Genomic DNA, 27,837 nt, shown 5'->3' with positions numbered 1-27,837 from the left:
TTAAAAGGGTTTTACCAGCAATACAGCCTAAGTAGGTGTGATTGCTTCAGAATATTGATCACAAAGGAGCACCTGGCTGGCTTAGTCAGTAGAGCATGTGACGCTTGATCTCAGGGTTGTAAATTCAAGCCCCACATTGGGTGTAGAGATTACATAAAAATAAAATCTTTAAAAAAAAATTAACGCCCAAAATGTTGCAGAATTAGGCTGTATAAATCAGGGAGTGGACATTTACAGGTTGAAGTGTATCTTTCTAGTATTCAGAGCTGCTCTCCAGAAAGAGGTGCAGCCTGTTGGCATTTGGTAGTGAGAGCTATTGGGGACAGGGATGAAGACTGGCCCTTGTCTTTCCCAGCCACCTGCTAACATCACAGCACACAGCACTGCAGGTCATTTTTTTTTTTTTAAAAGATTTTATTTATTTATTTGAGAGAGAGAGAATACGAGAGGGAAGAGGGTCAGAGGGAGAAGCAGACTCCCTGCCGAGCAGGGAGCCCGATGCGGGACTCGATCCCGGGACTCCAGGATCATGACCTGAGCCGAAGGCAGTCGCTTAACCAACTGAGCCACCCAGGCGCCCCAACTGCAGGTCATTTTTAAGGTTTGTATTGAACTTGGCCTGAAGACCTTTGGTATTACACTCCAAGCTTGTCCAAATGCTTCTGGGGCACTGCAGCAGGGATCTGGGCCTCAGAGTAAAATAATCATGCCATCAGGTTCCAGTTCTGCCAGTTAGCAAATTAACCTTTCAGCTGATTGCCCACCTATAAAATATTTATCCTTGAGCAGTATTGGATTTCTTATTAGCACCAGAGAGCTTGCCCTTTATTGATCACACAAAATTATTCATTTAGATCATCCCCTCAGGGAGCCAATCCAAGTAATCTTGAACCTCTTTTGATACAAATGACTGCCTTTGATCCACAATTGTAGTAGGGCTCAAAGTAGTTTCAGGGTCACCATCCTAGAACCCCCCCTCCAGACCACTAATGAGAAATGTCAGAGATGGAGGTTCTGACATAGCAGAGGTTTTAAAATACACCTTTATATCCTAAAATTGTGAATTGAATCCAAGTGTATAAAGTTACCATCAGTGATCCATCACTCATAGCAAGTCTTAGAACTCCAGCCGCTGCGAAGCATTTAGTAATAAAAAGCCACCAGAAAGTTTAAAAAAAAAAGGGGGAAATCAGAAATTTCAAGTATGTTCAAGACAATTCCACCCTTGGGCACTGTAAAATGGCCCTTGCCTAGGTAAGAATGTTTACCTTTCCTGCCCCTTTTTTTTTTTTAAGATTTATTAATTTGACACAGAGAAAGAGAGGCGGAGTGGGTGTGCCAGCACAAGTAGGGGGAGGGGCAGAGGGAGAGGGAGAAGCGGACTCTGCTGAACAGGGAGCCTGATGTGGGGCTCGATCCCAGGACCTCGATTACAACCCGAGCCAAAGGCAGACGCCCAACGGAGTCACCCAGGCGCCCCTCGTTTTTTTTTATGTTGTGGGGGGTGTGGGGAAGGGGCAGAGGGACAGGGAGAGTCTCAAGCAGACTCCATGCTCAGCACGGAGCCAATGGGGGGGCTCAATCTCATGACCTGAGATCACAACCTGACCCCAAACCAAGTCAATTGCTTAGCCAACCGCACCACCCAGGTGCCCCTCTCCCCCCCTTTTTTAAGATTTGAGAGAGGAGGAAAAGGGGGGGGAAGAGGGGGGTGAGAAACAGAGGGAGATGGACAAGCCGACCCCACAACATGGAGATCATGACCTGGGCAGAAAGCAAGAGTCAGATGCTCAACCATCTGTGTCCCCCACCCATTTCTTAAACTAGACTGTTAGGCAAGTTTTCTGAAAGTATTAAATAAAAACCCCAACCCCCTCCACACAAGTGAGACTCTAACCTTGAAGCAATGGACTTAATTAGAAGCTTATCACAAAAATTAGACCAGTGTAAATAACAAACATTTATTGGTGTCACTTATGGTAGAAAAAGTTCCTACACCAGATGCGCATGACCCAATTGTTAAATAGAACATTTCCAAGGTGAACACATACCCTAACCCAGCTTTTTTACCCACTTTTTAAGATAGCCAATTCTTCCTTTCCCCCCACCCCAAGACATGTGAGCAACTGCTAATGAAAAGCAGTAAACAGCCACTTGGGCTATAGCATCTTCAACTCCACTCCAAGGTGAAGATTCCAATTACATTCGAGACTTAAGTTCTCTCAATTTTCTCCTAACGAAAGTTCCTGAGTCCAGTATTTACAATATTACAGCGCTAGCAGAGCAATGTCTACAACTCATCTTTGTCTGCTGGTTCCTCATCACCAGTTGGGGGAGGGCCTGCACTTCCATAGAGTTTGCTGATAATTGGCTGAACAATTTCTTCTAGTTCCTTCTTTTTAGCTTTGAAATCTTCAATGTCAGCATCTTGGTGACTTTCTAGCCATTCAATCTTTTCCTCTACGGCTTTTTCCATGGTCTCCTTATCTTCAGAGGAGAGTTTACCTCCCAGCTTTTCTTTATCTCCAATCTGATTCTTTAGAGAATAGGCATAGCTTTCCAATTCATTTCTGGTATCAATGCGCTCCTTGAGCTTTTTGTCTTCCTCGGCAAACTTCTCAGCATCATTAACCATCCTTTCAATTTCTTCAGGTGTCAGGCGATTTTGGTCATTGGTAATTGTAATCTTATTTTTGTTGCCTGTACCTTTGTCTTCAGCTGTCACTCTAAGAATGCCATTCACATCTATCTCAAAGGTGACTTCAATCTGTGGGACCCCACGGGGAGCAGGAGGAATTCCAGTCAGGTCAAAAGTTCCCAGAAGGTGATTGTCTTTTGTCAGGGGTCGTTCACCTAGAAGTTACACCAAAAAAATAACTTGTTAGTTGTTACTGACAACCACTAGTGCATCTGGATCCTTACACTTTCAGTCTGTTGGAGCCTACTGTGGCAAGGGCATACTTATCAAGCTAGAAGTGGGTCAGTATTGATCTATAAGGAGTAGCAAGTAGGACTGTGTTAAGTTACTACTAACTTTTAATTGAATTTCTTCTCTACAGCATTATGAACTCTTTTTCTAGGAGCCAGCTCAAAAGTTTTTTTTTAAGATTTTTATTTTTATTTTTTTTTTTTTTTAATTTATTTGACAGAGATAGTGAGACCAGGAACACAAGCTGGGGGAGTGGCAGGCAGAGGGAGAAGCAGACCCCGCTGAGCAGGGAGCCCGACGCGGGGCTCGATCCCAGGGTCCTGGGATCATGACCTGAGCCGAAGGCAGACGCTTAACGACTGAGCCACCCAGGCGCCCCTCAGAAGTTATTTTTATTTTTTTAAGATTTTTATTTATTTATTTGAGAGAGAGAGAGAATGAGAGATAGAGAGCACGAGAGGGAAGAGGGTCGGAGGGAGAGGCAGACTCCCTGCCGAGCAGGGAGCCCGATGCAGGACTCGATCCCGGGACTCCAGGATCATGACCCAAGCCGAAGGCAGTCGTTCAACCAACTGAGCCACCCAGGCGCCCCAGAAGTTATTTTTAAAGGCAAAGAGTTCCAGGTAGCTAAGTAAGAACTAGATTTTCAGGTTGACTTTACCAAACTCAACACTAGTCATATTAGGTACCCCGTCTGAAGAGAGGAGATATTTCTAGCCCTTCTCATTTCAAAAGAATACATGAAGAACTCATGCTTCTCAAAAACATAGTGTGTCATTCACAAATGTAGGGTATTACCTTCATACACCTTGATTGTAACGGTTGGTTGGTTATCAGAAGCTGTAGAAAAGATCTGAGACTTCTTGGTGGGCACCACAGTGTTCCTTGGAATTAGTTTGGTCATGACACCTCCCACAGTTTCAATACCAAGTGTAAGGGGACATACATCAAGGAGTACCAGATCACCTGCAAAGGTAAGTTAACTAAGGTTAAATTCTAATTCAAGTCGCAGGAGCACTACCAAGCAGTGTCCCCCTGAACTGTGTCACTTTATCTTCTCCATCTTGCCATTTAATGTGAGGTTCTATGCAAAATCATTTCAGAAGCAGTGAATTAAATATAGCTGCTAATGATCTTGAAACTGAGGCAGGTGTTGTCCTCACTTTACCCTTTACTAGCTATTTGACCTTGTTGCTCATGTTCTATTACCTTCTAAAGCAACAGATAATTAGACTCTTCCTATCAAGCTGTTGAAGTACCATGGAAGATGCTGTGATAGTGCCATACCTGTATCTTGATCACCAGAGAGTACACCAGCCTGGACAGCAGCACCATATGCTACAGCCTCATCTGGGTTGATGCCACGGGATGGCTCCTTGCCATTGAAGAACTCTTTAACCAGTTGTTGAATCTTTGGGATTCGAGTAGAGCCACCAACAAGAACAATTTCATCAATATCAGACTTCTTTAAGTCAGAATCCTCCAGCACCTTCTGAACAGGCTTCATGGTAGAACGGAACAGGTCCTAGAACAGGAAACACAATTACTGTGATGATGCCTATTGTGCCTAGACATTGTCTACATATCTAAATGCAGTATCTCAAACACAGAGTCTAACTAAATCTCATTAGCAAAGAAAAAAAAAAAAAAAAAAAAAAAAAAAAAATCAAGAAACATACCATATTTAGCTCTTCAAATTTGGCCCGGGTCAGAGTCTCAGAGAAGTCTTCTCCTTCATAGAAAGACTCAATTTCAATTCTTGCTTGATGTTGAGAGGACAGAGCCCGTTTGGCTTTTTCTACCTCCCGCCGGAGTTTCTGCACAGCTCTGTTGTCTTTCCTAACATCTTTGCCAGTCTTCTTTTTGTAGAGTTTGATGAAGTGTTCCATGACACGTTGGTCAAAGTCTTCTCCACCCAGATGAGTATCTCCATTAGTAGCCACGACTTCGAAGACACCATTGTCAATGGTGAGAAGAGACACATCGAAAGTTCCACCACCCAGGTCAAACACCAAGATATTCTTCTCCCCTTCCCTCTTATCCAAGCCATAAGCAATAGCAGCTGCTGTACTGTTAAGAGAAGGAGAAAGGAAAAAAAGGCTTAGTTAAGTTTACATTTCCCCTATTTGGCAAATATGCCATACTTTTGAATTCAACACTCACGGCTCATTGATGATCCTCATAACATTCAATCCAGCAATAGTTCCAGCATCTTTGGTTGCCTGGCGTTGGGCATCATTGAAATAGGCTGGTACAGTAACAACTGCATGAGTAACCTAAAAAGATAACAAAAAGTAATTAAGCGTATTTTATCACACGGTTTTAACTCTTATATAAATTGCACTCAAACCATCATTTTAGTTTCCAAGAAACTAGTTTCCAGGTTAGATGTGTATAATACATGTAATTTTATACTCATGGATTTGCAAGCGTTAAGTGGTAACACGTGAAAAGTCGCTAATATTTTGTTGACCTACAGTAAAACACGCAAGTAATTAAAACCAATATACATGGATGTCATTCAGATTCAAATTATTAAAACAATAACGGCATCTACACAACATAATAAATCAAAAATAGGAAAAATAAAATTACTTAACGTTTTTCTAGAAATATTTTACCTTCTTTCCCAAATAAGCCTCTGCAGTTTCCTTCATTTTGGTGAGAACCATGGCAGAAATTTCTTCAGGAGCAAATGTCTTTGTTTGCCCACCTCCAATATCAACTTGAATGTATGGTTTAGTCTTCTTCTCAACCACCTATTTTAAAGAATGATTACTGTTTTCAGACACAGATACAGGAACATTTAAAACTTCAAGAGGGCTGTCTGAGTCCCACTTCCCCCCATAGTTTGGTTTACTTTGGTCGCTTGGAACCGCATATTGACTAGAAATACTTGAGGACTATGGGTGCCTTACAAAGACAAGCCTCTGCGGTTTTAATCGGGCTCTTAATCCTAAACGATGTAGAAAGAATAGTTATGTGCGAAATGACTTTGTTCGCCAAGCTTACTTTAAGCAAGTTTTGTAACATACCAAGATTACTCAATACGAGTTATTACAGCTACACCATGTTTGCGTCCTTTTTGTTGTCTCAACAATTTTTCATTAACTTCTTAATCTTAAATACTCCGACCACCACCGCCCACCTCTAACCGGGCGAGGAAAACCCCATCGGACCTTGAAAGGCAAGAACTTGATGTCCTGTTGCACGGACGGGTCGTTCCATGTGCGGCCGATGAGCCGCTTGGCGTCAAAGACCGTGTTCTCAGGGTTGGAGGTGAGCTGGTTCTTGGCTGCATCGCCGATCAGACGCTCCCCTTCAGGAGTGAAGGCCACATAAGACGGCGTGATGCGGTTGCCCTGATCGTTGGCGATGATCTCCACGCGGCCGTTCTTGAACACCCCGACGCTGGCGGAAAAATCACCAAGAACGCAAGGAATCAGCACCGCAATTCTCACAGCAGCCCAGGTGGCCACGCCCCATTCCCCCCTTTCCCCAAACCCCACGTACCAGGAGTAGGTGGTCCCCAGGTCGATGCCGACCACCGTGCCCACGTCCTCCTTCTTGTCCTCCTCCTCGGCCCGCGCCGCGCCGAGCAGCAGCAGCACCGCAGCCACCAGGGACAGCTTCATGTTGCCGGCGCTGTAGGCCAGTCGGTCAGCAGGCAGGCAGGACGTCACAGGCAATCCAGCCACAGGCCGCAGCACCCGAGCGCACCGAGCTTACTGATCTGAGGGTACAGGGCCCAGGGTCAGCAGGAGCAGCAGACAAGGCGAGGGGCAGATCCGGAAAGACAGGCCGCGGCGCTTACCTCTCAGCCTCACAAAAAACCCCCAAGTCGATGATTCTGTGATGTCCCGGCCAGCGTCGACCGCGCCGTCGCCGAGGCCGCTTATATACCCTCCCCCCAGCCCCGTCGTGGAGGCCACCGATTGGCCCAGGCCCTGCTCGTTGGAGGCCTCTGATTGGTCCAGGCCACCAAGCTGGCCGCCGCCGATTCGAAGCGGCCTCCTCCGCAACTAGCGTCACGGCTACGCCCCCCCTAGCGGACTCATTGGCTGCTGGCCGCACCCGACAGCCACCAATGGGAGGCAACATCCGCCCCAGGCGCAGGCCCCATTGGTTTAGCAGCTGCCTGTCCCTCGTGCGACCTCTCACCCGGAGGCCGTTTCCGCCGGTAAAGGCAGAAGTCCCGCCTCCACGCTGGGCCCTAGAGGCCCCGGGCCAGTGTGGTGTGTGTGATTCCCTCGAGGTGGTGGAATTCGGGTCCTTTGCTTCTCTTTCTGTACTGTCCGCTTGTCCCTCCTCCGTCCTTCATCTCGAAGCGGGAAGCGGCTCTTCCTCCTCCCAGCTTCCAACCCATCCCAGGCGGGCAGGTCTCAGCGTAGATTCTGTGATCACCTCAGAACAAATTTCATTGCCCTTTATAGCGGCTACGGTGCTGGGGTGTCCGAGCCTCAGGGCTTTTTGTTGCTGTCCGGCCCGCAGCCCTCGAGCTGGGGCCTGGCCGGAGCACTGCACGGCCGCGGAGCGTGGGCTCCTAGCCATTCTGTCGGCCCTGCTCTCGCTAGCCAGCTATCTTTGTCTATACCAGGTTTCTCCACATTGCCCTCCCCCACGGTAAGTCACAGACCTGGCCAAAGTAACTACCTCCTCGCCCTGAGTCCCCACCCGTGTGGCAACCCTCTCCTGTCTACGGCCATACCACACTGAACGCGCCCGCTCTGGTCTGAAAAGCTTACTAATGCCATCGCTCCCGCCTTGGGATGTATCATTTTTTCCAGCTTGCCGCCCCTTGCCTTCTGACCTCTGCTCATCTTTTTTTTTCTTTGCGGCCCCGGGTTATCATTTGCAGCCTTCCTCGTCCATTATTCTTGATACCTTTGTAACTTCATTCTTCTTGGAAAAGGTCAGATTGTGCTTAAACCCATCTGATAGACAAAGACGTCTTGATAATTGCCTTTTGTATAAAAACCTGTAGCAAAAAATAATAGAGACTACTATCTACTTTAGACTTACAATGTGCCAAGCATTGTTCTGTTTCCTATGTCATTCGGTCCTTACAGTTTAATACTTGGCATTTCACATTCTCCAGATGAGAAAATTGGGACTGAAATATTAAATAACTAGCTTAAAGTCATAGAGCTGGTAAGTGATGGAGTTAGAATTGAATCCGAGTCAGCTTGGCTCCATAGCCAATGCTCTTAGTTTTTTTTTAATTAAGTCATTCAACAAATCTTTTTGGAGGACCTGCTATGGGCAGACCAAAGGTCTGATACAAAATATTTTGAGATGCTTACAAAAAATGCATGGGACATTATCATAGGAACTGATGACTCCAGTATTTTTCCACTAAATGTATATTTGAGGTTCATGGTATTCATAATACCCTATCCAGATAGCACTGAAACATCTTACAGTTTACTAAGATGTTCAGCCTTGGAGTCAATACTCAAGAATTTTCCTTTCTCCTTCAGTGCTTCTCAGAGGTTGTGCTGGTGACTCAGAATTGACTATAGAAGTTGCATCACCCATCTTACAACAGGGCTTGTAATACTGCTGTAATACTGATCCTCTATAGGTTGCATCAGTTCATTATTAAGATAGAAATCACCATCCAGCCACTTTAGAGCTTCGTATCATTTCAAAGAAACTGTGTATATAACATCCATTTCCCTTAAAAACAAAGCTCTCAGTTTCAGCCTTTTCCTTGATTGATGGAGTAATCGTTTTTGCAACTCTCTTTTTCCTAAGATTTAGATAAGTGGTATCTGGCTAACTTCCAAAGAGTATATTGGTGGTTGTAGTATCTTTCTTAAAACCAAGTATATTAGGTGTATATTATTGTATAATCCGAAGTGCGATCTTTTATGGATTGAACAGAAAAGTGCATAGATAAATCTAGTTTCCTGAATGTTAAATGCCAATAATAGTATTGATGCCAAATTATCAATATTTAACTAAGCGCTAGATACTATGCTAAACACTTTATGTGCATTTTCTCTTTTAATTCTTATGAAAGCATTTTTTTTTTTTAAACCTTAATTTAGAGCTAAGGAATCTGAAGCCCCGAGAGGTGAAGAAACTTGCCCAGGAGATTACACAGCTGAGGAGATAGGGAGCCAGGATTTGAGCCTTGGCAATTTGACTTTTAATTTCTGTAGTCTAGATTATCATCCTGAGTTTTGGGTTTATAAGATGTATATCTTGTTTAGGGTATAGAGTAGTTACATAGTTTGCAAATATTTTGATAATGAGTGATAGACAAATGTAGATTTTTATCCAGTAATTTAAACCAGCTCGTTTCACTTGTGCTCCTTTGGGTGAGAAAATAGATTTCTATTTCCCATCTGATCTCAGCTAAGTAGAGTTAGGACTGATTAGGACTGGATGTCATTTAGTTCCTAAATCTTCCTTTTTGAAAGGGAATTACGGGCATAGAACAGGAAGGAAAAGGAAAAGACTTGTGTAATTGACAAATTGAATGTTTAGACCCTGATAATTAAGAATTTTCCACATCCTTTGTTGGGGAGAATACACAGCTAAGAGATAAGGCACATGATCTTGGGAGAAAAACCTACCAGAGCCTCAATTTTTTCATCTATTGAATGTCAGGGATTTCTGTCCTGTTGGTTTTAGTAGGCTTGTTTTCAGGATTAGATAAGATACTGTGGGGGGGTTAGAAAAGTGGGAAGTTGTAGGATAATAGGAATGCTATAAATCATGTGAATATACTATGAGAAGAAATTTTAGAAGCTCTTCAAGAAAACCATCTCTTGAGAGTCAATTTTCAAGATTTCTTTCAATGGAAAGTAAAGTTTGGTGATTATGTTGAATTTGACGGATTATTGGAAATTTTTTTTAAATGTTCTAATTACTGTCTTCTATTGGCTATGTAGATGTCTTTTGTATTAAGAGACTGGGCCCTTAGACCCCTGACCCTCCCTTTTCTTAGAGCATTTACTTCAAGAAAACTCTGATTGTAGGGATACCTGGCTGGCTCAGGCAGTAGAGCATGTGGCTCTTGATCCTGGGGTTGTAAGTTTGAGTCCCACATTGGGTGTAGAGATAACTTTAAAAAAATAAAATCTTAAAAAAAAAAAAAAAGAAAAGAGAGACTGGGCCTTAACCTTTATTAAACAACTGAAGAGTAAAAAGTATCTCCCTGACACCTGAGCCAGGAACAATACTAGGTATAAATCATGTAGCTGTGTGTGTGTGTGTGTGTGTGTGTGTGTGTGTGTGTGTGTGTTTTGAAAGTGCAATGTGCTATGCAATTAGTTTTCTTTGTCTTGACTTTTTTTTTTAAAGATTTTTTTTATAAAAAAATAAAAGATTTTATTTATTTGACAGAGAGAGTGAGCGCAAGTGGGGGAGCTGCAGAGATAGAAGGAGAAGTGGGCTCCTCACTGATCAGAGAGCCTGACGTGGGGCTCGATCCCAGGACCCTGGGATCATGACCTGAGCCGAAGGCAGACGCTTAACGACTGAGCCACACAGGCGCCCCTGTCCTGACTTTTTAAAAGTGAATTTTATAATAGGGAACCTTCCCCACAGACAAATGAAAAGTTACAAGTAGTGCATCTTCTATTCTTTCCTCCCCCCCTTACCCGGTGGAAGGCATTTAGGAGGGCATGCTGTGTCGGATAGTATGATAGAAAAGCCCATGGGGTTTGGAAGCATAAAAACTAGAGTTCTAGTTCTGTCACTAAACTAGCTATGATTTAGGACAAGTCAATCTCTCTGAATCTCTGTTTACTAGCCTGTAAAATACATATAATTTTGCTTCCTCACAAGGCTGTTGTTACGATAAAGGTATTTTATGATTTTTAAAAATATTTTAATTTTTTTTAAGATTTTTACTTATTTGAGAGAGAACACAAGCAGGGGAAAAGGCAGAGGGAGAAGCAGACTCCCCGCTGGGCAGGGAGCCCAACGTGGGGTTTGATCCCAGGACCCCAGGATTGTGACCTGAGTGGAAGGCAGACACTTAACAGACTGAGCCACCCAGGCGCCCCTGTATTTGATTAATTGAAAAGCATTTTAGTTTTGTACAGAAAACGTTTTAATTTTTCTTCTGTTTTAAATTTTCCATTGAAGTAAAATAAGCTACTAATTATATAGAGCTACTTCTATAGAATTTGAGTGATAATATGTATCCTAAATCTCTAAATTTTTAAAATAGGAAATATAGCGGGGCGCCTGGGTGGCTCAGTTGATTAAGCGACTACCTTCGGCTCAGGTCATGATCCCGGAGTTCCAGGATCGAGTCCCGCACCGGGCTCCCTGCTCAGCAGGGAGTCTGCTTCTCCCTCTGACCCTCTTCCCTCTCATGCTCTCTATCTCTCATTCTCTCTCTCTCTCAAATAAATAAATAAAATCTTAAAAAAAAAAAAGAAGTACATAAAATAGGAAATATAGGGGCGCCTGCCAGGCTCAATCAGAGGAGTGTGCAACTCTTGATCTCGGGGTCGTGAGTTTGAGCCCCACGTTAGGTGTAGAGATTACTTAAATAAATGCTTAAAAATAAAACAGGAAATATATGTACATGGTATAAAATCCAAAGGGTACAATATACAATGAAAATAAATCTGCCTGCCACCCTATCCCCAGCCTTATTCCTCTTCACTGGTAAAGATAACCACAGTCACCACTTTCTTGTGTAGCCTAGATAGGTTTTATTCATACTCATATGCAGTGTGTGTATATCCCTATTTTAAAACTGGTGATGGAGCATGCTACATGCATGGTTCTGCTTCCATCCAGTTAGCTATATTTCTTAGAGATTGTCACAAATCCACTGCCTCTTTTTTTTTTTTAATGTCAATAGTAGCTACACTTAATCGAATATTTGCTATGTGCTGGATGTTTTACATATCTTAAACTTTATTATTATAAATTGTAATATGAATACAGAACAGTACATAAAATGCAAGTGTACGGTTTAATGAATAATCATAAAATAAAGCCCTAGGTATTCAATATCCAAATCAAGAAAAAGAATGTTGTCAGCACCAAGAAGTCCTCACTTTTTCACCCCAGCTGACCCTATATCCCTCTTCGATAAGAAAGTTAACTTTATTGTTACAGTCTTTAGATTTTTACCATTTATCATATTAACTTCTGTCTTAATTACTATAGCTTGATATCCAGTAGAACATGTCCTTCCACCTTCAGGAGTGTGTTTTGCTATTCTTGGTACTTGTATTTCCATATAAATTTTAGAATTAGCTTGTCAAGTTGGCAGAACAAACCTATTATATATTGTTAAATAAGAAAAGTAAGTTACTTAACAGTATGATAATACTATGCCATTATTTTTAAATATGCTTTACAAAGTCTTAAATCTCAATTTCTGTATTCTAGAATTTTTTAAAAATTGCATTAATTTAATATTTAATATTTATCAGGAATGAACAATTTTCTGTTTTGAAATGATAAATTATGTTACTTCAAGATGATGAAACATTATGTAGCTATTAAAATTGTTGATATCTATGTTTTTCAAAGAGTAAATTGTAAGTATGTTACTTTTTTGTCTACATTTTCTTGTTATTAAAAAAAAAATCCCTGTTTATCTATCAGGAATTTACTGAGCTTGAAAAGCCTTTAAGAACTTAAAACTAAAAGTAATACAGAAGAGAACTGCCCTCCGTCCACGCACCAGCCAGCTCCATTATGGCAACACGAAGCCCCAGCATTGTGATTAGTGATGATGAACCAGGTTATGACCTAGATTTATTTTGTATACCTAATCATTACGCTCAGGATTTGGAAAAGGTGTTTATTCCTCATGGATTAATTATGGACAGGACAGAACGGCTTGCACGAGATGTGATGAAGGAGATGGGAAGCCATCACATTGTAGCCCTCTGTGTGCTCAAGGGGGGCTATAAATTCTTTGCTGACCTGCTGGGTTACATTCAAGCAGTGAACAGAAACAGTGATAGATCCATTCTTATGACTGTAGACTTCATCAGACTGAAAAGCTGTAATGACCAGTCCACAAGGGATATAAAAGTAATTGGTGGAGATGATCTCTCAACTTTAACTGGAAAGAATGTCTTGATTGTTGAAGATATAATTGAAACAGGCAAAACAATGCAAACCTTGCTTTCCTTGGTCCAGCAGTATAATCCAAAGATGGTCAAGGTTGCAAGTTTGCTGGTGAAAAGGACTCCTCAAAGTATTGGATACAGACCAGATTTTGTTGGATTTGAAATTCCAGACAAGTTTGTTGTAGGATATGCCCTTGACTATAATGAATATTTCAGGGATTTGAATCATGTTTGTGTCATTAGTGAAACTGGAGAAGCAAAATACAAAGCCCAAGATGAGAGTTCAAGTTGAATTTGGAAACATCTAGAGTCCCATTGAAATCACTAGTAAAATGATCAAATGTTCTAGTTCTGTGGCCAGCTGCTTAGAGGGGCTTCTTGCCTGTTCCTTCTAAGAATTTTATCTGTTTGGTATGTTTGTTAGAAATGTCATTTGCTGCATTCCTAAAGTCTTTATTTGCACTATGAGCCTATAGACTATCAGTTCCCTTTGGGTGGATTGTTGTTTCACTTGTGAATGAAAACTCTTAAACCACACCACTGTTGAATGAAAATATTGAAATTGTATTTGTAGGAAACATTTAAAGAGAAGATATATTAATTTTTACTTGGCATTTTAATTTTTATATATTCAGGAAAAGACAAGTGATTGAATATTGTTAATTATGCCACTGTGTTTAGAAAAGTAAGAAGCAGTCAGTTTTTGTATCAATGACAGCATTTAAGAGGTATTGTTTTGTTGGATAAACCATGTGTCCTTGAATTATTTTAGTGTTTCAGTATTTTTCTGCTTGTTCAGATTATTTCTTGTGAATCTTTGTCAACAGTTTGTTTTAAATACAAATCAATAAATTCCAAAATACTTAAAAAAATAAAAGTAATACAAGAGAACAAAAAAGGTCAGTGAAAGATGTTTAAGATATAACTACATTGGGGTGCTTGGGTGGCTCAGTCAGTTAAGGGTCTGCCTTCAGCTCAGGTCACGATCTCAGGGTCCTGGGATTGAGCCCCACGTCGGGCTCTCCACTTAGTGGCGAGTCGGCTTCTCCCTCTGTGACCTCCCTTGCTTTCACTCTCTCAAGTGAATGAATAAAATCTTAAAAAAAAGATATAATTACATTAAAGTTATTTCATATGTTATAGTCATAGGTTAAAACAAATACAGGTAATGTACCAAAATTTGATTTTGCGTTAACATGACAGCTCTCATCAGTCTGGACATCCCTGATACTGATAGAAAGATAAGGGGTGGTTTTTTGTTTTGCTTGTTTTGTTTTAGGCTCTACACCTAGTGTGAAGCCCAACACAAGGCTTGAACTTATGACCCTGAGATCAAGACCTAAGCTGAGATCAAGAGTTGAACACTTAACCGAGCCACCAAGACACCCTAGAAGGATAAGGTTTATAGTAGATTTCACTGTGCTGAAGTGCAAGTCGCATAATTTATGACTCTGTTCTATAGGCGTCTTTTTCCTCATTTTCAGTATTCTCAAGTTTTGGGCTTTTATCTGTTGCCCTCAACTGAGCCAATAATTAAAAATTCTTTGGCAAATGTTGCAAAACCATATTGACTGAATTGCTTGGGCCTTGGAAGAATTCCTAGGCAAGTGGGGGGCCCTAAATCCTAAGCTCCATCAGCTTCATAGTAAATCCATCTCTGAGTACTGCTACTATTTCTGAGCCTGCCAGTGGGAGCCAGTGTAAGACAACCTAGGGCCCAGAACATGGAGTAAGGTTATGACTGTAGTCTTGTCCTTTGCTTGCGACTGGGCTGTTCCAAAGGGCAAAAAGCATCTTATAAAGAAATACTATCTGCCACCTGTGTAGAACAGCTTCCATCCATGTGTTACTGAATTTTTTTGTTGTTGTTTACAGATTGCCAGAGCTTTAAAAAATTTTTCCCTTAAAAAATTTTTTAAACTGGGGTGCCTGGGTGGCTCAGTCCTTAAGCGTCTGCCTTTGGCTCAGTTCATGATCCCAGGGTCCTGGGATCGAGCCCTGCATTGCATCGGGCTCCTTGCTCAGCGGGAAGCCTGCTACTCCCTCTCCCACTCCCCCTGCTTGTGTTCCTGTTCTTGCTATCTCTCTTTCTCTGTCAAATAAATAAATAAAATCTTAAAAAAATTTTTTAAACTATGTTAAAATATAACATCATTCATTCACGTGTATTTTTTGTTATTCAGAATGTACAGTCAACCTAAATGTCAAAATCGATAGGGGATGCTAAATCAACTATGGTAGGTGATACTATGGATATACTGTGCAAAGTTTCAAAACTGAGGTAGATTTTTATGTATTGATATGGAATGAAGCTCAGGATTTATTTTTAAATGAAAAGAACAGAATGGTATGTACAACGTGATCCTATTTATGTCCCCCCAATCTAGGTAGATACCTATCATTTTTTTTTAAAGATTTTATTTATTTGACAGAGAGAGACACAGCAAGAGAGGGAACACAAGCAACAAGAGTGGGAGAGGGAGAAGCAGGCTTCCCGCCGAGCAGAGAGCCCGATGTGGGGCTTGATCCCAGAACCCTGGAACCATGACCTGAGCCGAAGGCAGACGCTTAACGACTGAGCCACCCAGGCGCCCCGGTAGATACCTATCATTGACAAGAGTGGCTCCCTTTGGGTGGAATTGGATGGGAATCAAGGGGATTTTTTTTTGACTTATTTGTATTGTATACAATTTTTTGGCCAATTTTTAAGGCCAAGAATGAATTTCTGTATTACTTGTTTGAAAGTGAATTTTAGAAAAGAAATGTAGTAAATGTAATGGTTCGGTTAGCTTTTAGCATTGAAATTTAAAAAAATATTTTTAAGGGTAATACATCAAGGAGAATGACTGAATGGAAAACAGTGTGGGAGCTGATTCACATTTGAAATAGTTGGAAAACTGAATGTTACTTTTTTTTTTTTCCTGGAGACTCCCAGTGTTGGAGGATATAATCGTTGTTTTCAATTTTTTGAAAGGCTGTCAAATGGAAAACATTTTATATTGCTCCAGGCATCAGAACTTCCAGCACTGGAAGGAAGTAAAGGGAAACCGATTTCACCCAAGGCACAACTTTCTAACCTTTAGAGCTGTCCAACAGTGGAGCGGGCTATCTCACTTAAGATAGTGAACTCCCTGAAATTCAAACTGTGGAAATAGAAGTTGGAAGACGGGGGCACCTGGGTGGCTCAGACGGTTAAGCGTCTGCCTTCCGCTGGGGTCGTGATCTCCGGGTCCTGGGATGGAGCCCCATGTCGGGCTCCTGGCTCAGCGGGGAGTCGGCTTCTCTCTCTGCCGCTCCCCCTGCTCCTGCTCGCTCTCTCTCAAATGAATAAAATCTTAAAAAGAAAAAAAAAAGTTGGAAGACCATCTGGCTGGAATGTACAAGAGAGAATTCCTGCCTGGGCGGGAGTTGGACTAATGACCTTTAAGGCGTCTTCCAATTCTAAAGTTTCTATGACTATTCGGCTCCGTTAACTTGACATTTGAATGTACCTGAGTTATTTTTGTAAAATAAAATTTTATCAGATAAATCAGTCAAAAAACTGGTCAAATTTACAGTAAGTAAAAAGATAAAACGAGGACTGGGAAATCAGGTTTAAAACTGAAAATCCAGATACCCCTGAAGGCAACTTGGGAAACTTTTAACAGAGAGAGATGGTGTGTCTGAGCGAGCGCGTGTGTGAGTCGAGTGATGTGTCCCGGGCAACGGACACTTGTTACCGAAGATGCTAATGCTCTAAATCTTACACTTTACACGTACTTGCACAGGAGTGTTTTTCACACCCGGCAGCACCCTACGCGGAAGAGAGGTCGCGCGTCTGCTGAGGAACAATTTTCCGGAAGGCGCTTCGCGATACCGCAGACGCCCACGACCGCTCAAGCCGGTGGCTGACTGGGCTGGCTAAAGCGGAAGGACCGCTCTGGTCGGCCGCGCGAACCACCAGTCCCAGGGGCCCCCGCGGCGCCGCGCACGCGCGATGGCGTGGCGGCAGCGCCGCCGCAGGACGCAGGAAAGCCAGCTAGCGAGTAGTGGCGGCGGCGGCGGCGGCGGCGGCGGCGGTGGCAGTGGCAGTGGCAGTTCGCGGCAAGGGTGACGGCTCTGAGGCCGAGTGGCGGTACGGCGGAGACCTGGGTGCCTTCCTCCGTGTAATCCCGGTGGTGAGTGCGCGTCTCCGGTTAACTCGCGCGAAGTGCGCGGCTCGCTCCCTGGCGGCCGGGCTGGTCTGGCCTAGGGCCGCAGCCTGCGCCTAATGGCCGGGCCACCCAGTCCAGCTGACCCCCGGGCCCTTCCCTCCCGTGTCGGTATAAGTGGGGGTAGGGGGGACACACGGCTAGGCCCAGGGGACAGATGTGGCGGCGCCCGGGGGCCAGGGCGGCCGGGGGCAGACGGGAGGGAGGGACGCGTGGGGGATGGGATGGGAAGGGACCGGAGAACGGCGGGGCGGCTTCGGGTGGGAGCCCCAGGCGAGCGACCTGGCAGGTAGAGAACTGAGCATAGGAGGCGAGAAGGAGATGGACTATCTTCTGAGCGTCGCTGGTTAAGATGTCATGCTTCGGGGACTCTTGACAAGCTGGACTCACGGTCTGGGGGCAGCCCACCTTCGAAAAACACACACACACACAGTATACTTGGCATCTTTCCACTTGTGTTGGATGTCTTGGAAGTGAGGGACTGTTGGTTGCTTCCATCTCCTTTCCTTCAACTTCACCTTTTACTGACTGTCAAATTTTAAATGGGTGCTGGCTAGGCAAACCATAGAAATAAACAGTGTTCTGTGTATAAGTCTGTGGAAAAACAGGCGTGGTGATATGTTCAGTTGAGAGCTAGGCCAAGGGAGGAATCATTGTTTTTATTTTAAAATTTGTGACAGAAGTCAGTTTGAGCACAGCTTTGAACTAGAAAGTATTTTAACCTGGGAATTCACCAGTTGGTGGACAGAATATAGGGGATTTTTGAACTAGAATGGGGATAAAATCACATCTATTTTTATCATCTGGTAACTAACTTATTAGTTCCTTCAATTATGAATGTAGGCAACAAACCACAGTGGAATTAGCAATGCCTGTGACTTTGTCACCAATAAAAATTACAAATATTTTTGTATCATGTTTACAGTTTTTTCAGATATCTCAAAATATCACTTATGCTTATAATCTTTTTGAATTTATGGCATTATTAGACAGATCTTGTTATTTAATGTGATGATAAAACTGCACATATATTACCAAATCACTATATTTAAATAATTCCATATAATTGGTTTCTTTCATGATTTCATATGTTTAATTATGTATTTAAAAGCAATCTGAGGGGTGCCTGGTTGGCTCCGTTGGTAGTGTGTGTGACTCTTGATCTCAGTGTCATGAGCTCCAGACCCACGTTGGTTGTCGAGATTACAATCAATCAAGAAAATAAAAATAAAAAAATCTATCAGAGAGAGTCCATAGGCTTCACCAGACTACCAAAAAGATCCATGGTGCAAAAAGATTAAGAACTCCTGAGGTAGAAGTGTTTGGGGATCCATAAGTCAGCCTGGAAGGATATTTGAATCTTTTTATTTATTTTTTTAAGAAAAGACAAGGCAGATAGGGTTATAGTATAGATGAAAGGGAATTTTGTACACAGAGAAGTAAAAGAAGATTTGGCTGGGTCAGAGTAATAATTTTGAAAGATAGACTGCAGATACCTCATGGGGAATCAGCAAAATAATCTGAGGAAAAAAGGGAAGTGAATATTTGGCCCTTAGATTTTTGTAGTAAGGCACCGCCTAGTTCTAAGTGGCTGAAGCCTTCTAAGCTCTTGTGTAAGCCTGTGAAAGGAAATTTTATGCGTGCTGGTTTTCTTTAACTCATGTAGGTAGTGTGGCTTTTAAAGAGGGGAATATTCTTTTTTTTTTTTTTAAGATTTTATTATTCATCTGAGAGAGAGAGAATGAGTGTGGGGGGGGAAGGGACAGAGGGAGAAGCAGACTTCCTGCTGAGTAGGGAGTCGGGCGGAAGTGGGGTTCCATGTGGGGCTCGATTCCAAGACCTTAGGATCATGATCTGAGCCCAAGGCAGACGCTTAACCAACTGGGCCACCCAGGTGCCCCAAAATTCTAATATTTTTGTCCTTAAGTAAAAACTACAGGATCTCTCTTCAGATATATTTTTCCTATTGCTATTATTCTTTTCCTGTATGATAGAAAGTAAACGTGCAGGTGATAGAGTTGGGAGAATTAGTAAATCATTTTCTCAAAATTCCATTTTAAATTCCTACAGTTCAGTTTTATTTTGGCATCAGACTTCTCACTGATAGATCACAGTTAACTTTTTTTTTAAGATTTATTTATTTATTTGACAGAGAGAGACCATAAAAGAGGGAATACAAGCAGGGGGAGTGGGAGAGGGAGAAGCAGGCCTCCCGCTGAGCAGGGAGCCCGATGCAGGCTCGATCCCAGCACCCTGGGACCATGACCTGAGTCAAAGGCAGCCGCTTAATGACTGAGCCACCCAGGCGCCCCACAATTAACATTTCTTTAGAGTATGTGGGACTTGAAATTTGCAACTGTTTGTAAAGCACCTGTCAATACTCTGCGTGAGATTTTTTTTTTCCCTCTAAAATAATAACAATAGTGGAAAAACCACTACAGCAAACTTTTGTTTTTCTGGAAAAAATATAAGGGGGTATGGAAAAGTGAAGAAGAGTATTTTATGAAAAGATATTGGTGGTGAAATAGTTTATGTTGAATTGAACACACCTTATGACAAAAATCACTGCCTTGGAGAGATATTGCCTGGTACTTTGTCCTTACGCTGCTTCCTTTGTCATTCTTTGTCCCTGCCCTTTTATTTTTTTAATAGCATGTATCTGTCTGATATCATATTATTTGTATATTAGTTTTTTTAATTTTTGTCTTTCCATTAGAATGTTAGCTCTGTGAGAATAAGGATTTTGTCTTTGCCGCTGTGCTAGAATAGTGGCTGGCACATAACAGGTACTCAGTAAATACTTGATGAATGAGTAAATGAGTTAATTTATAAGAGCTAGGTTACTTATTTCTAGTAATAAAATATCTATTTTTAAAATCTTACAAATAGTATTATGTTTGCTGGGTTGAATTTGAACCTTTTCATCTTACGTTTTTTAAAAGACAGGTTATTTCCCAAGCATATGCAGTGCTTTCATGGCCATTTGGTTTCATGTGGGGACTGATTATTCTTAGTACTTGCTGCCATGTAGGTTTGATTATCCTGAGTGTTCTATAATGTTGTGATAAAAGGAAGGGTTTGTAGATGAAGTTCTTATTTTGCTAAGATTCTTTTACTTTGTGATCCTAGGTTGGTATAAATGACACTGAATTTTTCACATCAGATTGATAAAAAAATTTTAATGTCTGACAGTATCAAAGTTAGTGAAGATGTCTCTGAAAATGGTAATTTAGAAACTGCTGTGGGACAGTTTCTATGTAGGACAAATTCTAAACGATGTAGGAGTTTAAATTGGTACAGCTGCCTTGAGGGACAACATTTGCAGTTATTTAGTAAAGTTGAAAATGGGCATACCCTGCCTCATAATTTCACAACTTCTGGAGGGCAATAAGAATGGGTGAAGGTGGTGCAAAGGGGATGATACCATAAGTTTTCTTTAAAGACTAAAAGCAACTATGATGATGTTAACAGTTAATTCTGGAAGGCAGAATACAAGTGCTAAGTCATCTTTGCACCTTTCCCTATTTTCTGTTGATTTTGTTGTTTTGAATCCATAACTTTTTTTTTTAAGTAATTTCTACACCCACGTGGGGCTTGAACTCTCGACCCTGAGATCAGGAGTTGCATGCTCCTGTGACTGAGCCAGCCAGGCACCCTACCCCCCTCCATAACTTTTAAGTATTGTTTCCCAACTCTTTGAAAAATTGTAAGCCTACAGAAGAGTTGCAACAGTAGTATAATAATACCTTTGTACTTCTCATTTAGATTCCATAGTTGTTAACATTTTGCTTTGCTTGCTTTATGCACTAGTAGACCCATTTTTTGCTGCACCATATGGGAGTTAGGTATAGATACCATCAGGACACTTTACTCTCTAAATACGGGTATGTATTTCCCAAGAACAAACACTTTCTTCTACATATTTGCAATTCAGTTGTCACCCTCAAGAAATTTAACATGGATATAATATTATTTTTTAACGTAGAGTACCTATTCAAATTTCCCCAGTTGTCCCAATACTGTCCTTAGATATTTGGTTTTGTGTTTGACCCAAGATTCATTTAAGGAGCTTGCATTGCATTTAGTTGCCTGCTTGAATCTGGATGGGTTTTCCAGCCTTTTGGAGGGGGCGGGGCAGAGGGTGTCTCTCATGACTGTAGGTATCCAGACCAGTTGTTTTGTAGGATGCCCCTCAATTTGGATTTGTCTGAATGTTTCTGCATGATCAGACTCAGGTTAAACATTTTTGGTTGGAATGCTGTGTAGTTGATTTTAGGTCTCAGTGTATCCCATCAGAGGCACCAGATGTCAGTTTCATTATTGATATAAATTTGATCATTTGAATAAAGTAGTATCTACTGGATTTATATTGTAAAGGCACCCTTTTTCCTTTGTAATTAATAAGGGATCAGTGAAGTGATTATTTTATTTTATTTTTTTAAAGATTTATTTATTTATTTTAGGGGCACCTGGGTGGCTCGGTCATTAAGTGTCTGCCTTTGGCTCAGGTCATGATTCCAGGGTCCTGGGCTCGAGCCCTCCATTGGGCTCCCTGTTCTGCGAGAGGCCTGCTTCTCCCTCTCCCGCTCCCCCTGCTTGTGTTCCCTCTCTCGCTGTGTCTCTCTCTGTCAAATAAATAAATAAAATCTAAGAAAAAAAAGATTATTTATTTTAGAGAGAGAGAGCATGCACTTGTGTGAGCAGGAGGAAGGGCAGAGGGAGAGAATCTCAAGCAGACTTCCTGCTAAGCATGGAGCCCAACATGGGGCTTGATCCCACAACCCCGAGATCAATACCTAAGCCAAAATCAAGAGTTAAACGCTCAACCAACCAAGCCACCCAGGCGCCCCCTTCTTTTATTTTTTTTAATGTAAAAAAATCTTTTTTCCCCTTTTTAAAAGATTTATTTATTAGAGACAGAGACAGAATGTAAGCAGTGGGGAGGTGGCAGAGGGAGAAGAAGAAGCAGACCCCCCGCTGAGCATGGAGCCCGATATGGGGCTCGATCCCAGGACCCTGGGATCACGACCTGAGCCGAAGGCAGACACTTAACGACTGAAGCACCCAGGCGCCCCACGTTATGTTTGTTTTAAACAGCACTGGTTTAAGGGGCACCTGGATGGCGCAATTCGTTAAGTGTCTCTTTGTTTTGGTTCAGGTCATGGTACCAGGGTTAGGAGATGCAGCTGAGTGATGGGCTCATGCTCGGCATGGAGTCTGCTTGAGTTTCTCTCTCCCTCTCCCTCTGCTCCCGCCCCCGCCACATGTGTGCTCTCTCTCTCTCAAATAAATAAATCTTTAAAAAACACCAGCACTGGTTTAAGACACTAGACTTCTAAACCTGCACACAGAGTAATAATACATGCAATATGTGTTGGGGCTATACCCAGAATTTTATACTTATATATTTATTCATTTCTCAGTTCACACTCTTCAACCTATCTTCCATATCAAAATATCAAACACATCAAATATTTTTATATCAAAATATCAAAGTTTCAGAGTCTAATGTGAAATTGTTTAGCAGAGCACTAATAAATATTTGTGTACCACTGTGCACAGGGCATTCAATCCATAAAGTAACTTGTTCTGGGGCACCTGAGTGGCTCAGTTGGTTATGCATCGAACTCTTGGTTTCAGCTCAGGTCGTGACCTCACAGTGTTGAGCTCTGTGCTCAGTGCTGAGTCTGCTTCAGATTCTTTCTCCCTCTCCCTCCCCTTCTGCCTCTCCCCACTCCCTCTCTCCTTCTTCTTCTTCTTTTTTTTTTTTTTTTTAAGATTTTATTTATTTGACAGAGAGAGACACAGCGAAAGCGGGAACACAAGCAGGGGGAGTTGGGAGAAGCGGGCTTCCTGGGGAGCAGGGAGCCCGATGTGGGGCTCGATCCCAGGACCCTGGGATCATGACCTGAGCTGAAGGCAGATGCTTAACGACTGAGCCACCAGGCGCCCTCCCTCTCTCTTTCTAAAATAAATAAAATAAAAAAAAAGTAACTTGTTCTGCTACATTTCAGTAGCTGAAGGGACACATATTCTGTATCTGGCTAATAGGCATTCTGCTCCTGCAGGATGTCCCACATCGGGCTCCCTGCTCAGCGGCACTCCCCGCTGGCACCATGCTAGATGCTTTACTTTCACTGACGTATAAAATCCTCACAACTACCCTACGTAGTAGGTCCTATTTAAAGAAGAAACTGAAGCACATAGAGGTTAAGTAACTTGCCAAAGTCCCACAGTCTGTGGAAGGTAGGATTCCAACTCAGCAGGCTCAAACCAAAACCACCACACATTCATGGGGCTCGATCTCACAACCCTGAGACCATGACCTGCACCAAAACCAAGAGTCTGAGGCTTAACCGACTGTGCCACCCATGTGCCCCTGAAGTGATTATTTTAAAACTTAATCAGACTCATGAGTTGTTTATAGAAGTACCAGTATAAAGGGTAAAGAAGATTTAGATTGGAGATACTACCACTGAATGGGAGAGTGGAAGATCAGAGAATGCTGTATGAAGGCGATGACATTTGAACTGGATTGAAAAGCACAGATGTAATTGGCTATAGGGCTATTGGAGAAGGGCTCCCGGTGAAGGAATAAGCTGAAGCACGAAGAAGAATTTGTAAATTAGAATATCCAAGTCTTTTTACTTTTCTTTTTTTTTTTTTCTGGCTAGTGTGTTAGGTCTGTGAAATGGAAAAATGGTAGGAAAGATTGTAAAGGTAGCTTGAGATGAAGAAATACTGAAAAATTGAGGCTACCCAGGTGATAGTATGTGATCATTTGCCTGCAGGTGTATCACTCCCTTCCTAGTGCTCACTACAGTGAAATTGCTCACAGGGAACCTGAAGTCAATATTCTGAAGAAGAGCCAGAGAGGCAGCATGGGGAAATGAAGAGTGTGGGCTGAAGTCAGACAAATCTAGTTTTGAATTCTCTGCTGCATGATAGCTGAGTGGTTAGGCAGTAAGTTGTTTGACTTTTCTAAACCTGATTCCTCATCTGTAAAGCGGGGGTGATAGGATTGATGAAAAGCATCAGGAATGTGGCTTTCGTTTAGTAATTGCTAGTTATCTTTTGGTACTTCAGCTCTCAATCTTTAACTCTTTTCCACCTTGGTACCACATCCCTGACTTTAAAACAAGCCTTAGTCTTCTGGTGCCTTCTTGGCCACTATCACAATGCTGTCACTTCTCACTTCACCCAGTTGGCTCCACTGTGAGTTTGTGAGCTGCTTTCCAGTGATAGCATAGAGTGCTTCCCACCTTACAAGGTGTTGCTGCCTCATAATGGCATTTGGAAAAATTACCCCTAATTATTGTAGAAAATTGAAGAGGGTAAGTGGATATATTTCTAATAATAAGACATTTCAGTTTATTTAAAAATTTTTTTTAATTTTTTTTAGGATTTTATTGGACAGAGTTGGTTACACATTACTCTAGGATTCTGCAAGGTAAAGTATGATTTATTTTTTAATTTAATTTTATTTTTTGTAAAAGGCTGATATAAGTGGAATCTCTGTTACTTGCTGTGGAAAGACTAGTACTTGAAAAAAATTTCTCAAATGGTTAATTTTTTTTCCTCTTCAACTTCTGTCTTTTTTGCTACATATAATTCCTTCTCTGGAGTTAATCTTTTCATAGTCATGGAGAATTTCAATTATGTATTTTTTTATATCTGAACCACCCAAACTTGTGTTTGCATAGAATTATTTGTAGCTTTTGCTCCTTAAATAATCCTAATCAAGGTATTTTCATTTTTAAAGGAACTAGGATCAATAATTTCTATATCATGTACACATTTTATTTATTTATTTATATATTTTTTAAAAGATTTTATTTATTTGAGAGAGAGAGAATGGAAGAGAGAGAGCATGAGAGGGGGGAGAGTCAGAGGGTAAAGCAGACTCCCCGCTGAGCAGGGATCCCAATGTGGGACTCGATCCTGGGACTCCAGGATCATGACCTGAGCCGAAGGCAGTTGCTTAACCAACTGAGCCACGCAGGCGCCCTCATGTACACATTTTAGAAGAGGCTTTGGGCACCGAGCTATTTGATTTCTTGTTTTTATTTTTTGTTTTTGTTATTTCTTTTAAAATTTTAAGTAGGCTTCATACCCAGTGTGGGGCTCGAATTCACAGCCCTAAGATCCAGAGTTGCGTGGTCTACAGACTGAGCCAGCCAGGCGTCCCTCTTGTTTTTAAATTATAGGTAATTAAAATTTCTTTCTTTAGGGACACCTGGGTGGCTCAGTCGGTTAAGTGTCTGCCTTCAGCTCAGGTCATGATCCCAGGGTCCTGGGATTAAGCCCCGCATCGGGCTCCCTGCTCAGTGGGGAGCCTGCTTCTCTCTCTCCCACTCCCCTCTGCTTGTGTTCCCTCTTTTTTTTTTTTTTAAAGATTTTATTTGTTTATTTGAGAGAGAGAGAATGAGAGACAGAGAGCACGAGAGGGAAGAGAGTCAGAGGGAGAAGCAGACTCCCCGCCGAGCAGGGAGCCCGATGCGGGACTCGATCCCGGGACTCCAGGATCATGACCCGAGCCGAAGGCAGTCGCCCAACCAACTGAGCCACCCAGGCGCCCTTGTGTTCCCTCTCTTGCTGTCTCTGTCTCTGTCTCTGTCAAATAAATAAATCAAATCTTTAAAAAAAAAATTTCTTGAGCACCTGGGTGGCTCAGTCGTTAAGCGTCTGCCTTCGGCTCAGGTCATGATCCCAGGGTCCTGGGATCAAGCTCTGCATCAGGCTCCCTGCTCCGCGGGACACCTGCTTCTCCCTCTCCCACTCCCCCTGCTTATGTTCCCTCTCTCGCTGTCTCTTTCTCTGTCAAATAAATAAATAAAATCTTAAAAAAAAATTCTTTCTTTATACTTACCTATATATTTCTCATTTTTTGGAATATTTTTCAATATGTATTATGATTTTGTAAAAACATTTTCAGTAGGGCAGTTTTTCATTGTTTCTAAGCTGAAACCCAGGTTTTGTGTGTGTGTGTGTGTGTGTGTGTGTGTGTGTTTTTAAGTTTATTTATATCTGTACACCCAGTGTGGGGCTCAAACTTAAGATCTTGAGATCAGGAATTGCATGGTCTTCCAACTGAGCCAGCCAGGTACCCCCAAAACCCAGTTTTGAACTCTGCAATGCAAAAGTCAGAAGTGAATATTTGTTGATACTTCAGGTGGTTGTATTTAATATATATAAATGAATGGTTAAGCAAATGTTTAAAGGAAAAATAGCTTAACGCTGACAGTGTAATTGTATATATATGTGTGTGTGTATATATATATGTATATATATCTCAAACCAAAATTATCTCTGTATACACCTTTTTTGTATGCTGTTTTTAAAATATAAGGCTTTAAGTCTACTGTTGTAACTGTAAAAGCAGGCAAGATGTCTGCTCATTAATGTTTCTGTCCGAAAAGATGCTTGCTTGGTCTTGCTCCCTTATAATGCCAGTACACCCACGCTAGACACTAGTGGGAAGCATGTCGTCAAACATGTTCAGTTCTTCCTTATTTTTTTACTTACTAATTTATGTTTCCAGTTTATTTTATGTGAATCTTTGAAAGGATTAAAATTGGAAAATTTAAAGAACAAAAGAATTAATCAAGGGATATTAGCCTATTTTTCTTTTTACAGAATCAGAGTCAAATTATCTTCCTAAGCAGTCTTAATTTTATCCAAATACATGTATTTTTAAAGTTTTTAGGACTTAGGCTAAACTCATCTTTTGTTTTTTAAGATTTTATTTATTTGGGAGAGAGAGAGAGAATGGGCGTGAGCAGGGGGAGAGGCAGAAGGAGAGAGAAAGGGAGAAGCAGACTCCCCACTGAGCAGAGAGCCCAGTGCAGGGTTTGATCCCAGGGCCCTGGGATCATGACTTGAGCTGAAGGCAGACAGTTGACCAACTGAGCCACCCAGGCGCCCCTAAATGCATCTATTTTTAACCCATTCTAAACTGTCTCCTTTCATTTTCTAATACAAAACTCTGACCCCATCTATTGATTTTATTTCCCTTATTTGTAAATCATTACTACCTGACAAAAATACATTAGGTCTAAAAGTCACAAGGCAGAATTGCAAAAAGTTTACAAATACAGATTTCTGTATTGAAAAGCTTAGGAAAGACTAGGTGAATTCTTTTTGCAGAATTATTTCATCTTTAGTACCTCCTTTAGAACCCAAGGAGTCTTTGAGTCCTCTTTTTAATATCTTAACTATTCAAGGTTGTAATGGGCCAACTTGGATTCTGTGAAAAGTGACCTGTTAAACCTCCTTATGAGTAAGTTTCTGTTCCATCATTAATGATAACAATAACTAGCATTTTTGAGTTCTTTCTTTTTTTGTAGGCATTAAACTAGTTAAAATTAGGAATTTCATAATTCTATGGAGGCATCTTAATGATTGATTTCTTTTTGAAAAGCTGTTTAATTAGATTTATTTGCTATTTATTTATAAATAAAGGAGTTTCCTTCAATGATAATAATGCTCCTTGAAGTTTGATCATATTTATAATTTTATGAGATACCATTCTGGTAAATGTGATAAAATGAACATGACAGCCTGCTGTTTATATACCTTCCCTAATTTTTAGGGTGGACTCTTGGATCTTGAAACAGGTTTTACCAGTATTACAGTTCAGCAAAAAATGCAGCTGAAG

General features: G+C 41.6%; 2 protein-coding genes and 1 pseudogene across 9 annotated transcripts in view; 2 read left to right on the top strand and 1 right to left on the bottom strand.

The window, feature by feature from the left end:
* Positions 1 to 1,936: 1,936 nt before the first annotated feature.
* HSPA5 (heat shock protein family A (Hsp70) member 5) lies at positions 1,937 to 6,852 on the bottom strand. Its single transcript, XM_025888252.2, has 9 exons — positions 6,744 to 6,852; positions 6,443 to 6,662; positions 6,109 to 6,340; positions 5,551 to 5,688; positions 5,093 to 5,205; positions 4,609 to 4,999; positions 4,217 to 4,454; positions 3,728 to 3,895; positions 1,937 to 2,853 (listed from the first exon to the last, which is right to left on the bottom strand). Exons 2-9 carry the CDS (start codon positions 6,562 to 6,564, stop codon positions 2,291 to 2,293), a joined length of 1,965 nt encoding a protein of 654 aa, XP_025744037.1. The 5' UTR covers positions 6,565 to 6,662; positions 6,744 to 6,852; the 3' UTR covers positions 1,937 to 2,290.
* A 282-nt stretch (positions 6,853 to 7,134) lies between these two features.
* LOC112836729 (hypoxanthine-guanine phosphoribosyltransferase pseudogene) lies at positions 7,135 to 15,044 on the top strand (annotated as a pseudogene).
* Positions 15,045 to 16,977: 1,933 nt separating this feature from the next.
* The window catches only part of GAPVD1 (GTPase activating protein and VPS9 domains 1), a 79,772-nt gene continuing 68,912 nt past the window's right edge, over positions 16,978 to 27,837 (top strand). For 6 of the 8 annotated variants that reach the window (XM_025887949.2, XM_025887946.2, XM_025887948.2 and 3 more), the window contains exons 1-2: positions 16,979 to 17,147; positions 24,583 to 24,630. The gene's annotated coding sequence lies outside the window, so the exon portion shown is untranslated. Of the gene's footprint in view, positions 17,148 to 24,582; positions 24,631 to 27,837 lie in introns of all 8 variants that reach the window. The other 2 variants (XR_003211459.2, XM_025887950.2) reach the window with 1 other exon arrangement.

Source organism: Callorhinus ursinus, unplaced genomic scaffold (assembly GCF_003265705.2).
Source record: "Callorhinus ursinus isolate GAN/ISIS: 27379988/994484 unplaced genomic scaffold, GSC_fseal_2.0 scaffold24, whole genome shotgun sequence".
Taxonomy (NCBI): Eukaryota; Metazoa; Chordata; class Mammalia; order Carnivora; family Otariidae; genus Callorhinus; species Callorhinus ursinus.
The sequence above is the reverse complement of the archived record's forward strand: the minus strand, read 5'-3'. Positions and strand labels throughout refer to the sequence as shown.